The 23236-nt window shown below is 39.1% G+C and overlaps 1 protein-coding gene across 9 annotated transcripts in view; it reads right to left on the reverse strand.

The window, feature by feature from the left end:
• Trpgamma (Transient receptor potential cation channel gamma) overlaps positions 1-23236 on the reverse strand; it is a 102009-nt gene that overhangs the window by 7636 nt on the left and 71137 nt on the right. For 7 of the 9 annotated variants that reach the window (XM_072006520.1, XM_072006519.1, XM_072006517.1 and 4 more), the window contains 9 exons: positions 18267-18523; positions 12200-12330; positions 10737-10998; positions 9386-9534; positions 8775-8970; positions 4880-5050; positions 4159-4393; positions 1281-1401; positions 556-834 (listed from right to left, as the gene is read on the reverse strand). In XM_072006520.1, the coding sequence (XP_071862621.1) occupies positions 556-834; positions 1281-1401; positions 4159-4393; positions 4880-5050; positions 8775-8970; positions 9386-9534; positions 10737-10998; positions 12200-12330; positions 18267-18407 (1685 nt within the window). In that variant the 5' untranslated portion in view covers positions 18408-18523. The remainder of the gene's footprint in view (positions 1-555; positions 835-1280; positions 1402-4158; positions 4394-4879; positions 5051-8774; positions 8971-9385; positions 9535-10736; positions 10999-12199; positions 12331-18266; positions 18524-23236) is intronic. The other 2 variants (XM_072006516.1, XM_072006513.1) reach the window with 1 other exon arrangement.

The following is a 23236-nucleotide window of genomic DNA, read 5'->3' on the forward strand; positions in this document are numbered from 1 at the left end:
TTGTGCTCAAGTACTTTGAGTCAATGTCGACTAGTAGGTATTGGGTTGCTCGAAGAATTCGTAGCGTTTCTGGCAATCGATTTAACTTATTTTATTCTATATATCGTAGGTTTGATAAGGTTTGGAGTAAATCATTTGTTATGTGCTTCAGCAAAATGATGCTTCCTGCTGTGCATCGAATGGCTTAGTTAAAGTTTACCAAGAATTTTCCTCGTCTCCTACATATCATCCATATCTTTAGAGGATATTCATTCTGTGAAAAGAAATATTGCAGAAGCCTACACAAGGACTATGTTAATAAATGCTTTGCCGAGAGAATTACAGACACTAGAAGAAATTAAGTATTAAAAGCTTATCAAAAGAAATGATATATTCTATAACGTACAATCTTCAAATCGTGTCCAAATTTCGCTACGAATTTTCCAAACAATTCATCATCAAACAATTATTCGTTAAATATCTGGCTCTGCGAACTACGTGCAAATTTTAACAATAATTCAAATAAAGGTTTTTAGTAAGAAAGAATAGGACGAAGAAATTAAATTCAGCGAAGACCTGAATATATTTGCGGCGGAGAAAAGGCCCTCGGATATGAGCATCGGATCCCACGTATCCCATTGTTCGCGTTGCAGCTCGATCATGGATCCGGACTTCTGGGTTTCTTTTTGCACCCTGTAGTAAGCGACCACCCTGAGCGCGGCTGTAGCTACGTATAAGGAGTTGGTAACGAAGTCGATCACGTTCCACATGTCGTTCACGTACTCCTCGAGGCCGACGTCCCACAGCTGCTTCACTTCGGACCAAATCAGGCCGGATACCCAGGCCAGGATGAACCTACGATACGTCGTACACGTTTGACGATATTCTTCCCATTTTCTCGAAATCGGCTTCCTCCTGGGAGTATCGCTGGCACAACTTAAAAGCGTTTCGGGAAATGCGTTTCCCAACTTCACTTATATTATTTCCTTTACAGGGAATAATATACTGTCAGTTTGGGAGAAGAAGTCGTTTCAAGAGGTGCCACGAGGGACGGGTGGCTACCGAGAGTGTTTATTTTTGGGAAGTCAGTTTTATTTGGGTTGCGCTACTAGAATTTAGTAGAAGCTAGAGCTGTAGTGGAAGGATGATGCAAGGTATCGTCGAGTGGATTGAGTTTCCAGCGCACTGAGGAAACATTCTTAGGAAAAATAACAATCGATATCTGCCGCGTTTTTATTTAGCATCGTTTTGTCCGGTTCCATGTGAACGAAGAGAAACATTGATTAAGAATATTGTCTTACCATTCGACGATCGTTGGAGCAGCGCCTCTTTTCGTCGGTGCTGGTTCGTGCTCTATGACATCGTGACCCATCCAGTTCCCGATCACGCTTTCTATCCTTTGACTAGCCAGGATCAACATAACTGCGGACAAACGTGAATCCATATCATTTGTAATGACTTTTTATTTCATTTCGGTCATATAAGAATATGGCTATTTAACGTTGTTTCATTTTTCGTTGCACAAAATCACGTCCTTTTTTTTATTGATACGACGAATACCTTTTTAGTTATATCAATTTTTGTAAAAACTCGTTAGACGGTACAAGTCGGAAATGTTTAATCTTTTGTATAATAAGTTAGTGAAGTGTATCACAAGACAAGGATCAATGAAGAAATTTGTTTTCGAAGAACTATCTTATTTCTTACACTTCCTTTCAACAAAAATGGGTTAAGTTAAAAAACAGTACAAATTCGAGTTTTATGTTATCGTATGAAAAATATATGTAATACCATAATTCAACATATGCGAACGTTTATCTGGATGAACATATCCGTATTTAAATTGGGAATCGGTGATACCAAATCATGAAAATTGTAGCTATTTCTTCAAATATCTCAAAATGTAGTTTTCCAACTTATACCTACCGTTCCTCAACTCGCGTGTATAATTATGTCGCATAATCGAGCATATAAAGAATGTACATTCGATCAAAGGGCATAATCAATCATGTTTGCGCGTGTGATGCGCGATTACAGAAGATAGATCGATTGATCGATCGACTGCGATTTTCGAATGTATTTATGCACAACTGATGTCATACTGCATCATGCTTATATATAGGTATATATGAGATAGCGATGCTATTATGATACGTAAAAGGTTTCGCGACGTGCGAAGCGATTTACAGATTGATAGCGATTTAACTTGTCTTTTCTGAGATACGACTGGGATTTTCCGAGGTATGACTGAAATTTTACCGAAGATGCGCGCTGTTTCGGTATTCTTTGTACTTGGTATCCGTCTTCCATCGTGCGTTGTATTCTCGGAAAGAGGACATTGACCAAGCGTTACACGGGGATGTTCGTCGAGATAGTGGGAACGTACACCTCTGTGGAATATTCGAGAGGGTACGAGTTATGTGACGGAAACCATTAGGTTGGTCGTCGCATGACCATTTGGAAACTGCGAAGTTTATGACAGGATCTCGGCTACTGAACTGTGGGAAAGTGCCGCGGACAAGTTAAAAATGCATGGCATCGAAAATCCGTTAAATTACTCACGAACCGTCCGAGTGCTGGCTCGTAGATGATCGTAGTGCTATAATTCTGTTTCTCAAAAGTAAAGCTGGCTTAACGAAACCTTCGGTACATCGCGTTACGACAGCCAACGTATTTAATCGACAGTTAAATTGAAAAATGGAAATACAGGAAAGACACGTTTTTACGTAATTGTAGCGAAATGTGTTAACAACGTGACGTAACTCTAAACTGGTCTATTAGAATTCTACGAGACATTGCTGTAATTGCGAAGCTTACAACTATAATGGGTTTAAGTTACATCTTTGCGTAACATTGTTTCAGGTAAACTCGATAATAGGGACGATGCGGTGTATCGAAGCTGTAAGTCGCTTTAAAGCACTTGACAACTTCGTACGATAGCGTTCGAAACTCCAAATCACTCTGAACAGATGTGCAACATCGTAGATTGATCTTCTCCCAAGATCATTTATCGATCGAAAAACGATAGAAACAGCTATTGGATCCGGCGATTTACATACAGGCCCGTCTCCACGATCACATCGGGTCAAATATTACCCTCGTATGTGTGCGAAACTAACCACGTACTACGGCCGACGAGATTAACTTGGCTTATTCCTGAATAATCTCTCGAAATTCCTTACGCCCTGGTCGCGTCCTCGAGGAGTACATTATCTGGCCACGTTCCCCGTGACTCAAAATATCGTTAGTTTAACTTCGAGGTCAATTATGCTTTTCGCGAATGCCTGGAACCTGGCCTGGAACTTGCTGCCTTTGCTTCAGCTGTCTGAATGCCGCTCTCTAAACCGTTCTCTAACTGAATCTCCTCGGCCGAGTTTCTAACTACTGTTGTATTCAAAACTGTGACCATTTTCGTCACGAAACATCTTGATAAAAATTCCGAATATTTACTCAAAGGTTAGAATAATGGGGGAGAAAAAGGCGAGGCAAAGTGACAGTACAGATACGCTCTAGCATTTAATAAAATTTACCATTATGGAATACATTCGTGCCATGTAATTATCATATTAAAGAAATAAAGAATGTCGGAGGTCCCGAGTGTCCTCGATTCAGTGCTGTATACTATAATTTTGCGGTGGTATTTGGTAGCTTTAATTCGATTAAGGGTGTTCCCGTTTTCAAATGTTTATCGTTTCCCCGTAATGATGGTTAATGTCTCAAATTTAGAGCATTACCGCACTCTGCTATTATTGGTAGTGAGAGGTATTCGCGAATCGCGGTTGCCATGAGAGGTATTTGTAAACTGTTTAGAAGCGGGTCTCTGCGTTTGATTCGCTGACGTGAGGAAAGGTAAAATACGTTGCCGAGAGGAACGAGGTTGAACGCATTCCCGTACGCCTGAAGGAAACGAGCGAGCCAGCTGTTTGGAAAAAAGAGAAAGTCATGAACCAACTTTGATCGAGGTTAATTTTAGAACGTGCTGGAAACAGCTTGCAGCAGTGATGAAGCAAGATGTAGTCGATCGACGCGACGCACAGTGCGGCATTTGAATGAGGATTCGGGGCAAGAATCAAAAGTCGTTGGCCACGTTCGTCACGTTCGCGCGTTCGCACGTTCGCAGAACAGGTTCGCACGAGTTTCGACGAGGCAAAACTTAGTAGAAAGAAGGAAGATACTTACAAAGAAAAGTGAAATACGAGGCCGAGTGACAGATGAACTTGATGAACGGTTTCCTCATGGTCTGGCCGACCACGCTGTGGGGCGCGATGATGTATGCAACGCTGAAGAAAGGAAAGAGAACGCCGATTCTGACGATCTCCAGCGCCTGGAGGACCATGTTTTTCCTTCGGAAGCCAGGAAGACCTTCGTACCAAATCGATGCGAGTAACTGCTGCACGTTGGGATGCGCCACGAACTGGAAATTTCGAGATAATCTAATATCGGTCGACAGTTTCCGGTCATATAACTAGCAAATTGTACATATTAAGGTCTAATTTAGGAATTAGGACTCATCGCGAATGATCCATCTAGGATCTAACGACGTTATATCTACACTTTGCTCTTGTGCAATCTTCTTAATCTTTTGTACCTTACTGGCGTTATTTTGGAAACTTTTTGTTGATTAATAATAAAAAATAATAACGAATAATTATGGATTGTATAATATCTTCTTTTCCATCGGTGAACGTATAAAGATTTTCTTAAAATATCGAAAGATGTTTCGCTGATCGAGACGAAGGTCTAGTTGAGACGTTAAAGTTCGAGGATCGCGGTAACATTAAAAACTATTTGATCGTATGCATTACTCGCATTACGTCTTGTTCAAGTAGTCTGTTTCTTCGATAACGTACAATTTTTCTTTTACAATTCGTTTGAGAAATATAAAAGTTCGAACGGTTACCTTTTTCTGCCGAAGTTTAATAGCGAGTTTCAGCCGGTTCAGATGCATCCTTTCGCCGTGCTCGAACGCTGGCCCGGTGGGATCGTGATTTAGGAGCACCTCCAGCTCGTAGGAACTTCTAGTGTGATCCAGTAAAGCAGTAGCAAAGTCTTGGCATTGTCTTCTAAGCTCCTGGAATCGCAACATTGCCGTTTCGAGAAGCGAGCACGCGAGGCGCGAAACAAGTTCTGTCAACAACGCGGAAGGACGGAATTATTCGCCGGTGTTTCTCTGCAGAAGCGTTGCTACTTTCGTTGACGGAAGTTTCCCCGACGGTGCTTCTGCAAGTAAGCCGCGACGTCGTTAGCGAAACTTTTTTCTCTAACGTATAAGGGTGGCGCCGTTTTTCTGGAAAACGATGGCTCTTGAAAACGGCTCTTAAAAGAAGCTGTATCGAATTTTAAGGACACTTGGAGGCTCGTATCGTTCGTTTCGAGGGAAATTGCGAAGAGAAGCATGAATAAGAGCGATAAAAAGATTCAGATCGAAGACAGGTCGTTTGTCAATCGAGTTGTCGGGGGACAATCGGCCATTCGGCGCGATTCGAGACCTTCGAAAAAACGCGGAGTAATCTCGTGGAAACTTTATCCCCGCGAACGAAGGATAGGGAGAAATCGGTCGGTAATTTATTTCCCTTTAGTCCTCGTCGATCGCTTGGAAGATTTAAACGATCATCTGCAGCAATTTGTTCGGACGTTATTGCATTTAAATTGATAGGTACAAAGTGACGGGTGTGTTTAATCGGCCGGGCAATCAAAAAAGAAGAAAATATGTTGAACATCGAAAGAAACGAGCGACTCGGCTATATGACACAAAGTAAGAACAAAAGAATTGTGCTTTCAGAGACATTCCGTACAATGTTCCACAGAATATTCTCGTGAAATAATAGTTTCACAAAAGGAGATCCAAGATGGCCGGCAAACGATAGACCGTCGCTCGATACGACAAAAAGGGGCCGAAAAGAGAAGCGAGAAGTTTTTATCGCGCCACGAGAAAGGAAAGTTGGACGAGGGTTGGTCGTCTATAATTCATCCTCGTTAATCGATTGCCAATCTCTTTATAGGTTTAATCAATCCGCCAACGACGATGAATTATTTTCGTTCGATCGTTATTCGAAATTCGAAGCGCGATCTTTCGGAATCGATAAGAAAAGAAACATTGAAAGTATTCCAAAGCAACGTTCCTTGTGCGTTCGTTATCCGACGAAATTTTCATTGTCCGGTAACTAGAAAATACAGCGCGTTTTTCGGAAAAGATAGAAACGAGCGAACGAACAGGAATCCGGTGCAGCCCTGTTCCGCCTGGAGTTACGCGCCAAAGCAAACATTTATGACATCAAAGCGCCATACCAAACTGTTCAAACGTTCGCTAATATCTGCGAGTGGCCATGTACTTCGAGATCAAGCTAACGAGACATTAATATCCGTCGTCGCGTTGCATCGACCATGAAACTTTCATCGAGACGTTTTGCCTAGTGTTATTTCGTTTTCTCTAGAGTAGTTTAGAGGAAGGACACTCGCGAGTATTTCGAGACTTTCGTGAATCGAAAACGACCACGTGCGCTCGAGCTGTTTACAAGAATTAACAACGATCGCGTTTACAACGCGAGAAAGACGACGCTTTGCGTCAACAAAGATGGCCGACAGAAATAAGCAGACCGCGTCGTACTGGAAAATGCACGAGCCGTTTCTTCGTATTAATTTCCTTTCATGCGTGCCCCGACTCGCGTCGACATCGATATTTGCCAGCTTAAATGTCAGATTCGCCGGAAGGATCCCGAATAAACAATTTGTACAAGATCTGTATAGATATCTTTGCGAAGCATCGATTTGCATTATATTGATTTATTTTGTTCCTTTCTACATTCATGAATTCCGGTGATCTGCGAATTTTCCATTTGAGAGTCTGGAACATCTCTACGGGGCAGAAGCATTCTTCCTGCGCGAACAAACGAAATAAATGACGGGAATAATATACGAGCTATACGACCTTATAAAGAAACCTATACGTTTCAATCTACGTCGGAGGAATACATATACGTGGCGCCACATTCTTTCGCAAGCTTATGTCAACCCTAACTTTCTCAACTTCGTGCCCCATTTTCGTTATATCTTTAGAAGATCCTACCCATAATATCTGGGAGAATATTTTTGTACTTTCTTTTTCTAGCTATATAGTACCATGTAGTATGTATACTACTCACATTCATAAGTGTTAGAATTTAATCTTGAAGTTAAGATTAATAATCTGTGGAAGACACAATGTTTTTGTTGAAATAATATTCAGTGATGTTTATTAAACAGAACTATAGAACCTGATGTATATAAGCGAGTGATATAATTAACAACGTATGGAGATTGTTGATTGTTGACCAGTTACTCTCAGACTAGACTTAGGTAATGACCCATGATCCCTTAAATACTTTGAACCCCACTTTCTATACAGTAATGAGTATGACCTGTGTAAGTGTCCTGTGCAAATGCCTGTGTGGGTGTCTGTGTAAAGGTATTTATGTCTATGCGTGAAATATCGTTGCATTCCAACAATAAGTATCTGGACACTGGTCGATTTATGGTATCAGAATGAGAGTCTTATTGCAGCGTACAAATTAACGACGAATCAGCAATACTATTTTAGAATCGAATTACAAAACGTGTATATATTATATATATATTTATTAAATGTCGATCTCTCGATTTAACGCTAAATTGTTCGTTGAAAAACATGACGATAACGTACGTATTTTACTGTTTACATGTAACCACAAATTTTATTAATTAAATTATTTAACCGCAAATGGTATTTACTTTAGATTTAGAAGACCCGCCTTAATTTACCTTTCAATTGAGAAACCAAAAAATTGTAACACAGGTAGTTCCATAATAACCAACTGATTTAACCAACCGATCTAATAGCGTCATAATAGCGTGTAACCACAAAATTTATTAATTAAATTATTTAACCGCAAATGGTATTTACTTTAGATTTAGAAGACCCGCCTTAATTTACCTTTCAATTGAGAAACCAAAAAATTGTAACACAGGTAGTTCCATAATAACTAATTGATTTAACCAACCGATCTAATAGCATCATAATATTTTATTATACGCAGCTGTGATGATTTTAAAGGATAATATCATCGTAGCTCTATTTATCCATAACTGTACAATTGAAATATATAACTTGATAAAAATAAGCAGGTTTTTTTAAATATTTTCGATCATTAGCAGCGCGAAGAATGTAGGTACGCTACCGTAAATTTCGTTTCGTAGATGGGTTTGCAAAAGAAGTAATTGAACGACGAGGAAAGTGGGCCAAAAGGGTTGAGAAGCGAGCAAACTCCGAAGTTCAACGGTTGTTTTATGTAATCTTCCCCTTGTGGCTTCACGGATACGTTCTCCAAGCGGGGGGAGGGAGCGTCGCGTTTCCATGGTTAAATTGAACGTTAGATTCTATTTTCCGGCGTAATCGGGTACTTTAAACGAACATCAAATAAAATTGAAAGAATTGTAACTAGACTATGGACAAAATAACATCGCCTTCTGCTTATCGAAAACGAAATCCTTTGAAAGGAGAGGCAAGTTATCTTGTCGTGGCACTCTTCCATTAGAGTTCTACTCTTACATCAAGTTAAAGTTACGCTGTTCTATGCAACGATTCAACTCATCCTCACTATTAGAAGAAGAATTCCAGTATATCGATTTTAATCTCTTTTTCTAAAGTATAAAAAAACACATCGATAATATCGTTTTAACGTTGTTTTATTAAACGTTGAGTTCCTTTCTTTTCCTATATCGACTTTCTATCCCCTATCGTCTTTACCGAGGCAATACATATCGTTACTTAATTGTCTCACCTGGTATTCGCACTTAAACTCGTGCTCGAGGAACGAGAGTCGCCGAAGTTCCCAAGAGAGCTCGAACGCAGTTAGGATGGGATCCTTTGAGGAAAGAGCGATCAAGGACGGCGATGCTAGAGCTCTGTATGCGTTTATTCGGCTCCTGGAATGCCTCAGAGAATCCTCTCTCCTCGATGTTACACACTCGTCGCACCTGCTCATGAATAAATGCCATCATCGTAATCAATATTAATATGACTCTAGTTAGGGATTTTCCGCTCTGTTTGTAAACTTTCGGATGTTAAGTTTCGTGTAAGAGGATAGACCTAGTATTTACGATAGATATTATCGAGGGAAGTGAAATTTCACCCTATGCTTGGGAATTGGGGATTAGGTTTGGGCTGCGTAAAGGTTGCATCGTAGATACCCTAACTGATTGGTATACGCGGGCTCCGTTAGAGCATCGCATGTCGTGCTAAATCAGTATTGGAAATTAATCAACGTGAAACGTATACTTAACAAGGGATTGTAGTTTCTCACGTTTACAGCTTCTCTCGTCAGATTTATTTATGAAGAAAATTTCGTAACTATGGGAAGGATGAAAGAAGCTTTGTTCGAAAACCGCTCACCCGCAACGAACATCGTGTGGCATAGGTAACGTGGATCCGCGGTCCAGCAGGATCTTAATGATCTCGTAGTTATCCCTATGAGCGGCTAAGATTAGGGGTGTAATGTCTGGTGTGAAGGTTGCGGTGTCCGATGGCAGCGCTTCCCAGCTCTGAAACACAAACGTATAAACTTATATTATATATATTGCAATATGGAGCGATTGTTCTTTAGACAGAGCGTAGAAGAAATTCGTAGATCGCGAATTTACGTTAATCTTACGACGAATACGCGAGCAAATGTATAATAAGAATTTTGCAGGGCAAGCACAAGAGAGATGTTACGTGGATTGAAATGGTTAATTTGAATACTTTCAAATATATGTAATATATTTTATTTCTTTTCTTTTTTTTTTTTTTTGTAGAAACGAAACAACTCGTTAGAAAATAACAGCAGGGACATAAAGAAGAGAGTTATGTTCAAGAGATTAGGGTTAATAGATTAATTGAAACAAATAAACGAGATGGGTCTCGTGTTGCGACAGGCGACGATAATGAAACTGTTATTTCGTTCTTCCATTCTGAAATAGCTACGATAGATCATCTTTCCCGTACTTGCCCTGCTTCTTTAATAATCGACGCACTTGGCAAACTAATAAAACATCGCGATCGTTAGAGGCAAGGGGGACTATGATAATTATTTCCGATGGTGAACGTAAGCCGATTCCTCCCTCGGAAAAGAGGAATAAAAGCTGATTAAGCTTCCTCTCGTCAACAATTCCCCGACCCTCTCGCCTTTATTTTCCCGTTTTCCCCGATGTCCAGTCGGCGTGAATTTGACCGGTATACGGGTGCAAGCGTTTTTTCAAGCTCTGACGGAAATGAGATTCGGTCAGCTGGCTTTCATCGAGAAACGCTTTCATCGAGACACGCTTTGTTGCGAATGACGGTCAACGGCGGAAAACTCTTCGGATTACCTGATTTAAATGTGGGTCGACTTATTTCTCGGATGGAATCTACTTAACCGTAGCGCTGAGTCGTCTGGTCGCCGTAGTTGGTCGCCTAAGCGCGGAACGAAACCAACCAACGGTGAAAATTACGGGACAGGGGGGAGTTTCGATAACTGAAACGAAATTGCCTAGCCGGAAAAATGCAATCACCGCTTAATTGCGAGGCGAAGCTTGTTGCTACGAAATCAAAGTGTCTCCGATAGAGTAAAGGAAAGCTCGAGCGCAAGGGATGAGGAAAAATTGTTCAAAGAACGTCTTATACACGACCGTAAAAATATTCAAAGGGACGTTTTATACGCGCGCGACTAGTTTCTACAGATTGATAAAGAGAAAAGCATAAAAAATTCTTGGATCGATACAGTTACATATACTAGACGATGAAAGCGACTAACGTGTGGCTCCCCGTTTCGATGAAGACTTTCCTCGTGTTCCAGAAGTACCTCGACCGCTTCGACGAATTCCTCGGAGATGGCGTGAAGCAACGCGTCCTTCGTGTCGACTTTGTGCTCGATCAGCAGCTCCACCATTTCCAGATTTTCGTTATCGATCGCCATTAGAAGCGCCGAACGTCCCAATGGATCCACGCAGTTGATGTTCATTTCGGTTTCGTGAGCACTCTGCAACATCCTGAAACAACACCCATTACGTTCCTACCTACTAACTTCTCTATTTTTTTTCCTTTCGTTTTACCATTTCTATTTCTCCCTCTTTTTTTTTTTTTTTATTTTCTTTTATTTCAACCACGAAGCTCACGATTTTCCCATTACGTTCACCGGAACGGATCGACTTGGCAATCGTATTTAGCTGTCCTGTTTCCCGAGACCGAGCCAAATGAGAATTCCACGACCGCTGAAACTTTCTCGTACATCGCAATCGGTATTAATTGCGTCGAGACGAGCAACGCCGTGAAGAATTCCGAGAAGTTTCAGCATCACGGGACGATTGTTCGTAGGATAATTAGATCCTTTTTTGGCACACTGACGCGATATACATATGTGTATGAGCTGCGCGTTTGACCTTCCCTCGCGAGATCTCTTGTCTTGTTTAACGCTCAACCTCTAGATCCAACGGATTTCAACCAGCTCGCGCGTATGCTCATTTGCACAAAAGCCACGATTGCGATACTCTTACGCGCCGTTTCTTCCCGCCTTTCAAATTAGCCATTGTAGTCGCGTTGAAAGTGATCGAAACAATACCTTGCATCTTGCCGATTCTAGCCCGCTGAACATTCATATTTCGGACGTATATTTGGGAATGAAAATTTTTCTATACAAAAATATGCATATATGCGAGTGCCTCGTCGAGTTGTCTGTATCTGTCGTTTCATATGTTCATAGTATGAACACGTACGTCTTACAACTTCGAAAATAACGATATATCGACTTGTGTTTATTAAGACATTTTTGCTCGTTTATATGGATACTCTTAAAGTTTGGCCCTAACTTCTTGAAACTCTCCGTGGAAAAAAGATCAGTTACATCCAGACCCGGATATAATTGGTATAAGACGTGTCTTGTTTGCGAATGATTAACCACGAGATACGAACGTTCGATGATGTAACAAGGATTTCGAGCGGCTCTGAAAATTTTCTTTTATATATATATAGAAGATATATATGTATATACAGAGGAGAAAAAATTGGCACGTGTACGAGAGTGAATTTTTCCAGAATGTCTTGCGACATTAAGGATTCTCCCCTTCGTTATTCTTGTTACATAATCCACGCGCGCTACGTGCCCCCAAAATTTCCGCTCCCCAAATATAATTCCATTAATACGTAAATATACGTTGTTAGCTTACGTACGATTTTGATTTCCTAAAGTCTCACCTTCTGACAGAAGCAACATCTCCACGTTCCACCGCGAGAAGGTACTTCTTCTCTTGATAGGACAGACTAGCCATTTCCTGATGCGGTCTCACCACGTTCTCTTCCTCTATCATGCCGTGGATACTGTGCCTCTGCAAACCGTCGTAACTTTTTATTATAGTCTCGTCGCTGCGTCCACGTTTCGGAAAATGAAGCTTCTTGTAGCTTTATTTCATTCGTCGCGCTATTCATCCTCGCGACAGGATTAATCAAAACACGTCGCTACCCGCCAATGTTATCCTTTCGTCCAGTCCCGCGATACATCCTTTTTTACGGTATTATATTTACAATTTTTCTTTATTTTTTGTGAACATTTACGATACGCATGGTGTGTGGAAAAAGTAACGAAGCCGATCTTATTTCTCATAAATTGGTAACGTTGTCATTAGAACGCTGATTTTTGTGCAAATTCATATTTTCGGGAACGTAATCTAACAAAGTAGAGCTTCGACAGGAAATTGTTTTACTCACCAAGTGTTACAGGCAGCGCTATACTTTGCATATTTTATATATTTTTGCATATTACGTGCACTTTCAAATTTCCCAGAAATGCATGAAAATCCGTCGTCCACTGTTTTTCTCACACACCTTCTACAGGCGACATTATACTGAATACACCGACGTACCATATTTTCCAATATAGTACCAATACACGTTTACTTATAATATATTATTCAGTGGAATTTGCTGGACTTTGCCCCAATCCCACTTTTCACAACAAAAAACCATCGAGTCCTCAAGAAACTCGAGGGGTAACGGGTTATTGATCGACGGACGAAACTCTGATGAAAGATGGATGAAATTAGGATGATAAATGTACCGCAACGTTGGATATAGTCACCCGAGTGAACGACGTGCGCGCGAATGGATCTGCATCGTGGATCGAGAGAAGCGGCGTGATTTAAACCGATACGACGTCATCGAACTTCTGGATGTAGAACTAGGCGAATATAATGAAATAACTAGCGGGATACGAGCAGAGTTGAGTGTGTTACCTGGGGATCGGACACTTCGGAAATTTCGTGGAACTTTGAAGTTTTAACCCTAAACTCGATACTCTCGAGAGGTAACAGCTAACTGGATTCTCAAAGTTTTTCTCCTAAGAGGCAGTGAAAGGATTATGGTTAGTTTTTCTTCCAATTTTCTACTTCTTCGTCTCCCTTATCCTTCCTGGTATAAACTTAATTTCAACAATTCTTATCTATTTTTAAAGTATATTTTCTGTATATATTTGCAGTGTATCGATATAAAAATACCGATTCGCTTCGTATATTAAATCATCCCGTACGTAATTACCTCTAAAAAGTTTAGTTTGTACGTGACAACAATTTAAAAAAAAAAACTGTAATTAGCATTAACAGAATCGTTATTAATCATAAACATGTGTGCAGATGTAAAGTTCTAACTTAGTTAAGTGTAAAACTAATGGGGTAATAGTTTTATGAATAAATAAAATACATGTAAATCTGACGTTATGAAATAATTTAATATTTTTCACAAATTAAAAAAATCTTCCAACCATAGAGAAATACGATTCGCTGGAAAATGATCGAAAGGGAACAGTAGCGTCGATCGAGGGATATACAGGAGCGTGGGTGAGTATGGAAAGGCTGATCGAAGATTCAGCTGAAATTGGGATGATCGTAGGAAGAACAAGGGGAGTAATTAACGACTCGGATAGCCGTTCATTGTTCGATCGTGGAAACCTCTCGTTAGGAGGCAAGTTCTCTTTATGCTTGTCATTAGATTGCAGACGAGGAAAGAATACCGAATACAACACGTAAAGATCAAACATGAGCGGAAACAATGCCTTCTTTCTACACAGGCCTATTCAAAGGAAGAGTTAACCTCTATGCTTGTATACTTTCTTGCAAACCGGGTATTTTCGGAGCTTTTCTTCATAAAATCCTAATATATAAGATAAGATAGTATAAGACATATGTCAGATAAAGCCAGGACTGGATGGTCAAGTGATTACGGTGTAATTGTTCGTAGCAGTGCTATTATCGCTCCTTCAATTATACTGTTGAGGTATTGTGTGATTACAAACGGTATGTTTGTGGGTAAATTCAATCGACAGAACTTCTATTCCTCTAGAAAATCCTGTGATCGGCGTGATATTAATTAAATACATGACTAGCTTTTTATCTTGCGTTTTGAATTTCTAAGGCAATGTTAAGAGTGTGGGAACTGGTGAAATTTAATTTAATCTAACAGCATCGACGATATTAGGTTCGATAAATGAAAGAGTTGGAATAAAAAATGAAAGGTATAATTGAAATTTATTATACCATTCTCTGTACTTAGCATAACAAGCTTTTTATTTCATTGGAATCGCTTAACCTAATTAATAATAATTAGATACTAATGAGAAATTTCATAGGGGTAGCTGAATATTTCGGTCGAGATCGTAACAATTTTTCAAGGAGAGAATTAAAAAGTTAGCAGAAAGTTGGAATATAATTCCAGAAAACAAGACGCTACCTATGGGATAACCTAATATTTCCTCCCGCAGGTTTCTCATTACGCTTGACAAAGTATCGTATTTCTCATTAGAGATTGACCGAGTAAAAAACTTATGTCTCTGACGAGCATGACTAGGCACATAGACAGCATTTCACCGACACATCAGTCTTTTCGCTATTCTATGAACCTCACACAGAATTTTTAACTAAGCCACTTTTCTTCGCGCCTTCTCATTGGTTTAACCCTGCTGCGGTCCTCGAGTTTTCATATCTCAATCTCATTCTGATTTTAGCGTTTTAGAACATTTGTACGCAGAAAATCAAAAGGAGAAGCGTCTCTCGCGTTTCTCTCAAGCTTAAGAAATTTCATGACGACAGAGAAATACGACTATATCAGGCACGACCCAAGAGATGCTGTAGGGTTAATCTATCGTAACCATAAATTACATTACAATGAATCGATCTACGATTGAAGACATCTTACAAATCCTCCAATCTTCCACTTTTGGACCCTAATGAAGTCTCCTTCCAGAGACTTCCCTATTACTCGAAGATACATCTCGTTGACGTCCTTATAAGCAATCAGTAACCGAGCGCTTCTCCAACGGTTTCTTTATTTTTTATTTATTTATCAGCTGACTAATACGACATCGACCGTGTGTTAAGGAGTCAAGGCAAGAGTCAGGAAGTTTATCAAAGACGTTAAACGTAGAACTCTGATATTTGCTGAACGACGACGATCCGCAAATACGATGGAGGCGGAAATGAAATAGTGTGGGGGGTAACGCGAGACGAGATCCTGCGGTTAATGCCGGCGTCTCCAGCAATTAAGCAACCCTCGGTTTCTGATCATACAGCTATCCACGTCCTTTCGCACCAAGGACACCGCGTATACGTGCGATGTGCGTATATATGTACATATATCTGGTCCCGATGGAAAAGGGTCGAGTGGTAGGGGCCGATAGAGAGATGGTTGTTAGGAGGAGGGTTGATGGACAATGTTTGCCGAGGGTGTGGCGGCTCGACAATTAGGGTGCGCCCGGGCAAACACTCGTTCGCTGTCAGTGTCGGCCCTTGGCACAGTATGTCATCTTCTTGAAGCCGAGAGGGGTAATCGCGAGCTCACGCGTATTCCGCCGAGTACCTCCATCCCTCCGTTACCTGGTAGCCTCATTATTTTCCAACCTCCGCCCCTTTTCAGCCAACTTTTATCAAGAATTTTCTTCCGTAATTCCATTAAGATTGTAATTGCGGTTCTGACGAATGAAACATCTGAATATCGAAATGCATACATTCGTAAGAATCTATAAGTTTGATTGCTCCGGTGTACTCGTCAGAAGATGCGTTTATTTCATCATCCTCATTTTTAGCATTATTTTCATTTCAAAATTAAAGTTAAACTAGGCAAGAGTGAATTTCATACGTTACATAGACAATTAATTCGTGCTGAGGAAAAATTAATTTTTCCGTTTATAAGTATTCGAACATTTTCTGACCTGATGCACATGCCGCTGTTCTTTGAAATAAACGAAGACCTTTATTCTTAGCGACCACTGACTAGGACATCGTAGTCGTTACGAGCTTCTGCTGACCTGTATTCAAAGCAGCTCCATTCCCGTGTCGACCGGTCATGTTCAAGTATTCGTCGTATGATTTAGTTGCGGCTTCCCGATGGTTTTTTTTTTTGCCAGAGGCAGAAGATTCTAATGCATTGCATCCACGCCGTGAATCAAACGCTGTCCCGTGAAACAAAGGTGAATATGATAGATCGCCGGTGTGCGGAATAGCACGAAGATGAGATGAAAGTGTGGAAGATTGGTTTCGATCGGTTAAAACCACGGGATTTTGGTGGAGCAGCTTGACGAGCAGAGATTCATCGAAGACGTTTACGAACCAATAAAAGACAGAAACCAATTGCGAGGTTTCGTTTGCTATCGATGGAAGAATTAGAAATAGAACGTACGTGTCTTAAAGGTTATGAACGGCGGTTTCGTTTAAGACGCTGAACTATCTAACTGTTGTTAGAAAACGCGTATTAGAACTACCAGACTGGAATTGTTAGGAGGATGTTTGATTTCACGAAATACGAGTTGTCCAGTACATTTACCATACCGCTTGCCGCCATGAAATCAACTCGATAGAGATTTTACGACGTAATAAAAACAAAAGCTTCACGAACCACTCGTAAAAGCGTGCGTAGAAGCGTACGCGTTATCTTCAACTGCTTGTAGCGTCGATAAAATAATTTTTTGCTGCTTGCTCATCTTCCTCTCTGATCTACAATGTTGGAATGGGTGATTCGACTGGTACAGAGGTCACAGTCGAAATGGAACGCATTAAGAATGAAAGTTTTGGCGCCGATCTCTTTCTGTCCTGTCTTTACAGCGTAATTACATCTGTCGATCGGTCGAATCCGATTATCTACGATCATCGAAATAGCGTAGGAGTTTCTTTCGAGGAACTAGTCAGAACGTTCCAGTGACAGCTTGATTCGTTCGCAGGGATTCGGAACATAATCGTCTCTCGAGAGAGAGGACTTTCGAGAAGGCAATAAAAAGGTAGACTACGACGGGAAAAGAACTTCTGATTCGTAATAGCGACTTCCGCAAATTGGGTCGACGTCGTAACGCAGTTATCGTCCGACTGCTTCCTTTTATTCGTCTGTTCGCCTGCTTTCCTCTGTCAAACGCTCGTTCTACTTTGAACGTTTCGTAATTCCATTAACCCTCGTGCTGACAGCCAAAATATTCAGCCTTGTTTGGGTGTAGTCTTTCTGTAGACTAGACAGAACAAAAGGTATCATTTTCATAGTTCCTCGAAACTGACAGTTCCCTATCTGTGTCACCCAACCAAGTCTTATTTTATAGAATTTATACGAAAAATTACTTGAAACTATCATATAATCCTATGTATGTTAATATGAATTATACTTGATCTTATCGAAGGCTCGAAAATTCTTCGATTTTCTGTATAGTTTTTAGGAAAGTTAAAGGGAATCTATCAAATAGAAATATTAGAATAGTATTAACGTAGTTATAAACTAAAGGTATAAAGATGTTTAAGCTTCAGTATTTAAAACGTTATTCAATGTTAAATAGAGGAAGGGGGTGCATAAAAGCTCTGCGACATTTTTGCACGAACGTAAAAAATTTGTTGAAGATCGATGATAGACCGTGGTTCCTTCGATAACGTAGATTTTTATTAATATTAATTCAATACGAAGGTTATCGACATGGTCACCTAGTTTACACGTAACTAATTAAAAAATTGATTGTCTCTACTAATCTACCATGACCGTAAATAATTTCCAATTAACTTTGATCGATTTCTAATTAGTTTACATACTCGTGAATAATTGTATGGCGAATTATAAACGTTTGAAATTTACTTTGACAAATCATACATCAATTTCATTCTGTCGGTTTAATTAAAAAAATTGTTAAAAAAAAAATAGCGATGGAGATTTATCATCACGAGCGTTAATTTATTCGTTGGTTGAACAAAATACTTTGTTACTGTTCGTGATAAACAGTAGCTTCTTGTGTAACGTTAGAGATACCTACCTTGACCTTTTCATCGACCTTTCTTGCAGGTTGCGGCGGCGGCGGCGGTGCCTCGGGGTCGAAGCTCACGCGCTGCCCGATGCCCCGTAGGAAACCGCTCCTCGCGCCCGAGTTCCAACCCCTGATCGTATTAATATCCATCCTCAAAGGTAGATCTGCGCAATCATCGTCAGGAGCACCGATTTCTTCGCCGAGACCACTTTCACCAGGGGATCTCGCGCCCCTGGCGCCATGCTCCTCATCTTCGTACGCGCTTTCTGAAACAGACAAATCGACTCATTCGTTTCTCTGTAATTTGGAATATCTAATTCGTTTAAATTCGCCCCTCAAATTTCACCAAAATTCGTCTTTACATTTTGCAAAGAAAAGTAACGTCGAACATCCTTGCTTTAACTTTGAAGTCTATGGAAACTGAAATTTATCAGTGACAAATTGCCTGTTCTTCCTTTATCTCTATAGGCTCCAAAGGCTCATGGATAATAATAATAAATTCTCCACCCTCCATCCCTAAAACTTTAATGTACATATATTTTCCGCTGAGAAGAACGATAATATCAATATTGACTTCGTATCTGTTGAAAATTGTCGATCTTAATCGCCGAAATAAAAGTAAAGGAATACTAAGGTTACACTTAGAATTTATATTAAAATAGCTTTAGATTTATTTAATAAACGATTCGCAGGATCTTTGTCGATATACATTTGCACGCGTCTGTGCACTCTCTGTATGTCACCATCTTCTATACCACACTGCTAACAGAACAGTTGCATTCATCTGTTTTTCGAGACGCTGTGCAGGCACATACTTCCATACACTCATACTCACATACGTGTGTCACTACTACACGGCTAATCAAAATTATACATATCTCAATAGTATCATTCCTATCAAAAATTACCATCTCAACTATCTCACTATTTCGTGTAGAAAACATATAGAATGTACACAGTATGCAAAAAGATACAAATCAAATTCAAAATAAAGTACTCGTTATGGTATGTATTTAGTAGATGGTACAGGCTCCTATTTATTTGGACTTGCTTCCTTCGGTTGAAGTGCTCCTTGTGGGATATGATAATTAAAACAAGTTTCTGTTTTGTATTTATTAAGTGAAACACATCTTTAATTATGTTCGCAAAAATATGAATTTCTACGTATGAATAAAACATCACCAGCGTTCGGATTACTGTTATATCCAATAATTGGAAACATTCGATCCCAGAATGTATTTACGTATCCGACATTCAGCAGAATAGTACGTGGAAACCTTTTCACTAATTTTACTATGTCAGACATAATCGCTATATCGGTGGGAATACAAATAAAGCGTACGCGGAAGAATGGCGAGGATCCAACAGGCCTGAAAATCCGCTTTTTGTTAAAATTCAATTTTTCAAGTGCAACATTCCCAAAAAATGCCGTTTCCTTTGAAACGACAATCCTTCGAAACTTCCGGATCTACAACATTATTTTAAATAATTGTGCAGTCGAGGGCAACGTTCTCGAGACAAAATCCTGAAATTCAAAATGATACTGATTGCATTGTTCAATTGAGTATCTTTTAATTCTTATAATTTTTATATCCTATTAAACAGCGCAGAGTTTATAACTATTTAAGCTTCGACAAGGATTTTACAAAAATGTTTAATGGTGACAGATGTAGGATTTTTTAATAGGAAACTTCATTTTTTATTACTAAAGGGAGTATATAAACTTAAGCTGCCACTTACTGCCACTTTTAACTCTACACTGATTTTGAAAAATGGTCGCATGAAGTATTCTAGTGTTCCGAACGTATTCGTTGCAGCCACTTGACAGGCATTCCCGATATGGGAAAAACGAGAATTTGGATAGCCAACTACGTGCAGGAAAATTAAACTACTGAAAGTATCTATATGATCACTAATGATTAAATAGACGAAAAACGTTGTGGAAAATGAATGTTTAAAACTTTTTTAATGCAATTGGATCGATCGGCATAATAAGAGTCATGTAAATGTTTAAATAGCTATAAAGATTTACGTAATGGAATTTTTGTCCTAGAAAAAATGAAGATAAAATTCTATCGTCGGCATTAACATATATTCGGATAGTCTAAAAACAGAACAACTTTTTAAAAATTGGACCAAACTTCGTTTTTTTTTTTTTTTTTTTTTTGGAAGTTAGGAGGATTAGTTTACTAGATGGCGTGCAAAAATGTTTTGGAAAAATTGCAATCGGTCGGAATCGCGAAGAAAAAAGTATAGGTCAGTTTTTGTAACCTTTTAATCCAGGTCTTAATGGAAATTTAAATTAAACAATACGGTTTGAAGATTTATGACGGTTACGTACATGTTGAAAATTTGATCGAAATAGCTTAGTATTATTGCAATCATAAATAATTTATGATTTTTAAAAAATCGTATCGGATAGTCGCATGCGTCGTTTAAAGAACACAACGATTCCATCAGTCAACCTTTCAAGCTCTTCAATTAATACAAAGCCTAGTATATAAGCACATCGACAGCTATACAAACCTTTGAACGAAGGAAAATAGAATATTTGTCAAAGAAAATTTTTTTCAATTAAAAAGATTTTAAAACTGTTAAAAGTTACTGAGTATTTGGAATGCAAATAAATCAACTGACTCGAATAAATGAACAGAAAATCCAAAGGACCTATTTTCAGTAGTTTGTCATTTTATCACCAAAGAATTAAAATCTAACTCGCGCTAAGTTCAATAAGTTATCCAAATGTTCTCCTTTCATAAACCTTATTTATTATCTAAGTTGTCAGTCTTGTAGCATTAGTCTTTTACTGAACGAACTTTTACTCAGGCGAAACATTTGTAACAAGCATTCCAGATTTTTCATATTTCTATATATCTATTTATACAATACACATTTAAAGTTTAATACATAAATTAAAATTTAGTTTCCCCTGTAAGAGAGAAATTAGTTACATCGGATTATGTGCTTCACGAAACCAATCAAATTTGATCCGATGTATTTATTTCTATCATCGAAAGAAAGCGAGATATTCGGGTGACTTGTTTCAAACGCTTCGTCCTATATATCATACAATATTATAATTGCTATAGCAATTGCGCTTCTATAGTTTTTAATTATATCGTAGATATATGTTTCAGTATTTATGTTTTCAGCCTAATCGCAACGATGACGTTCAAGTACTTCCTCTTCGTCCTTTCCTCTATAGAATAATATTTGTTACTATAAATAAAACTACATGCTACTACAGAGAAATATAATCGCATTCTGTGGTGAAAAATACAGTTTTGTACCAAATAGTCGATATATAAATTCCCATCATTTCAGCGATAGAGACTGTTTCTCTCCATAAAATAACAGTACCTTCTTGGAACAAAGTAAAAATCTATACTTTTCGAAAAGTTTGTTGCTGTACATACGATAAATTTGCGTTTAAAAATATCGATGGAATATCGTTGTTCTTAATTTTGAGCACGAAATACCGCTCTCCAGACAATTGCGAGGAGGCGAGCAAAGCGACGAACCAACCGACGCAACGGAACTAGATACGCCCTGTTGGTAATCCGAACGGATGATGGATCGCGAAATACACTCACCCTTATTGGTTATACGCAAACATACACGCGTACTAGCTGCGCGTCGACAGCATTGCGACGTAATTTTCTGGATTTTCGTGCTCTCTGCTGCGAGACATCGATTACGACGCAATAATGCTGTCCTGAACGGTGTGTGACATTTTCATGAATGAAAAATGCCGATTCGTTGGATGAATCGACGTCGCTCGGCTGCGATGTGTAGCGTTTCTTCTCAATGGCACGATGTTTTACGAAAATAACGTCGGCCGTTCAAACATGGAACAGAATCCATTGTGGAGAAACAATCGGAGATCGTCACATGGTGTTTCGGTTGCGTTTAACAAACGCATTGTTCGACAAAATAGCGCTATTTCGCTTTATGTCGATGGTGTGTGGTAACGAAACGGCTTTCTTGCTTTCAATACCGCGTTATCGTTACCAAACGATTTTCTAATTCTTCCAGTCCATTTACGCGTGATTGTTCGACAGTATGTGCTCCTTGAGAAAGCGGAAGCTACCGTTTCCTTGCCTGTTTCTCACCGAGCTTCCATCCCATTTGTTTTTAAGATATCATTCGACTATCGTTATAAACGATATTTTCATCAAGTATGAAATTTGTACGAAAGAAATTAGATCGAAACGTGTATAAAGAATTATATTAGGTTGTCCGAGAAGTTTCTTTCGTTTCATAAGCTGATAACAGATGAAGAAGAATTTCTGTTTTATATTATTTTATTGAATTATGTATCATCCATTTCGTTCTATTTCTATTATTACGTTTGTGTATAATTGAATAAACTAAATGAATTCTACATCTTTATTTGTGTGAAAAGTCACTAAACTACGTAATTACGGGGAAAAAAGAGAAAAAAAAAGAGGAGGAAAGAAGAAAGATATCATTTAAAACAAAAGACATTGCGCGTCTATTATTTCCTTACAAAACGAAAGAAACTTTCCGGACAACCTGATATAACGAAAGAAACCAAAATTTTTACTTTTATATCTAAACTATTTACATTTCTTACGTATGTCTGTAATATCCATTGAATTTCAATTAATTACGTGGCTTGTCAAAGGATCGATTCATCTTAATCTTCAATTTTGTTTGAAGGATAATTAAAATCTTTGAACCGAGAAAGGATATACAGTCGAGAGTGATCGAAATAGTAATTCCTTTTGCGGCTATTAATCTCAAGGGTAAATATGTATCACATGAGAGCGGCGAGGTTTCATCGTGAGTTTATCGAGCGTCGCGCCATTGCGGCGGGGTTGCGCAACGAGATCGTTAGAAACCGATGATTTACATAAGGCACGATATGTGTGTTTGTGTATGTATATGTGTACTGTATTTCATGCGAACGAATCTCAGGACGATGGCCGTGCGTGTATTGCGAAACAAATCGAAAT

The sequence above is a fragment of the Bombus fervidus genome, chromosome 7, assembly GCF_041682495.2.
Source record: "Bombus fervidus isolate BK054 chromosome 7, iyBomFerv1, whole genome shotgun sequence".
Taxonomy (NCBI): domain Eukaryota; kingdom Metazoa; phylum Arthropoda; class Insecta; order Hymenoptera; family Apidae; genus Bombus; species Bombus fervidus.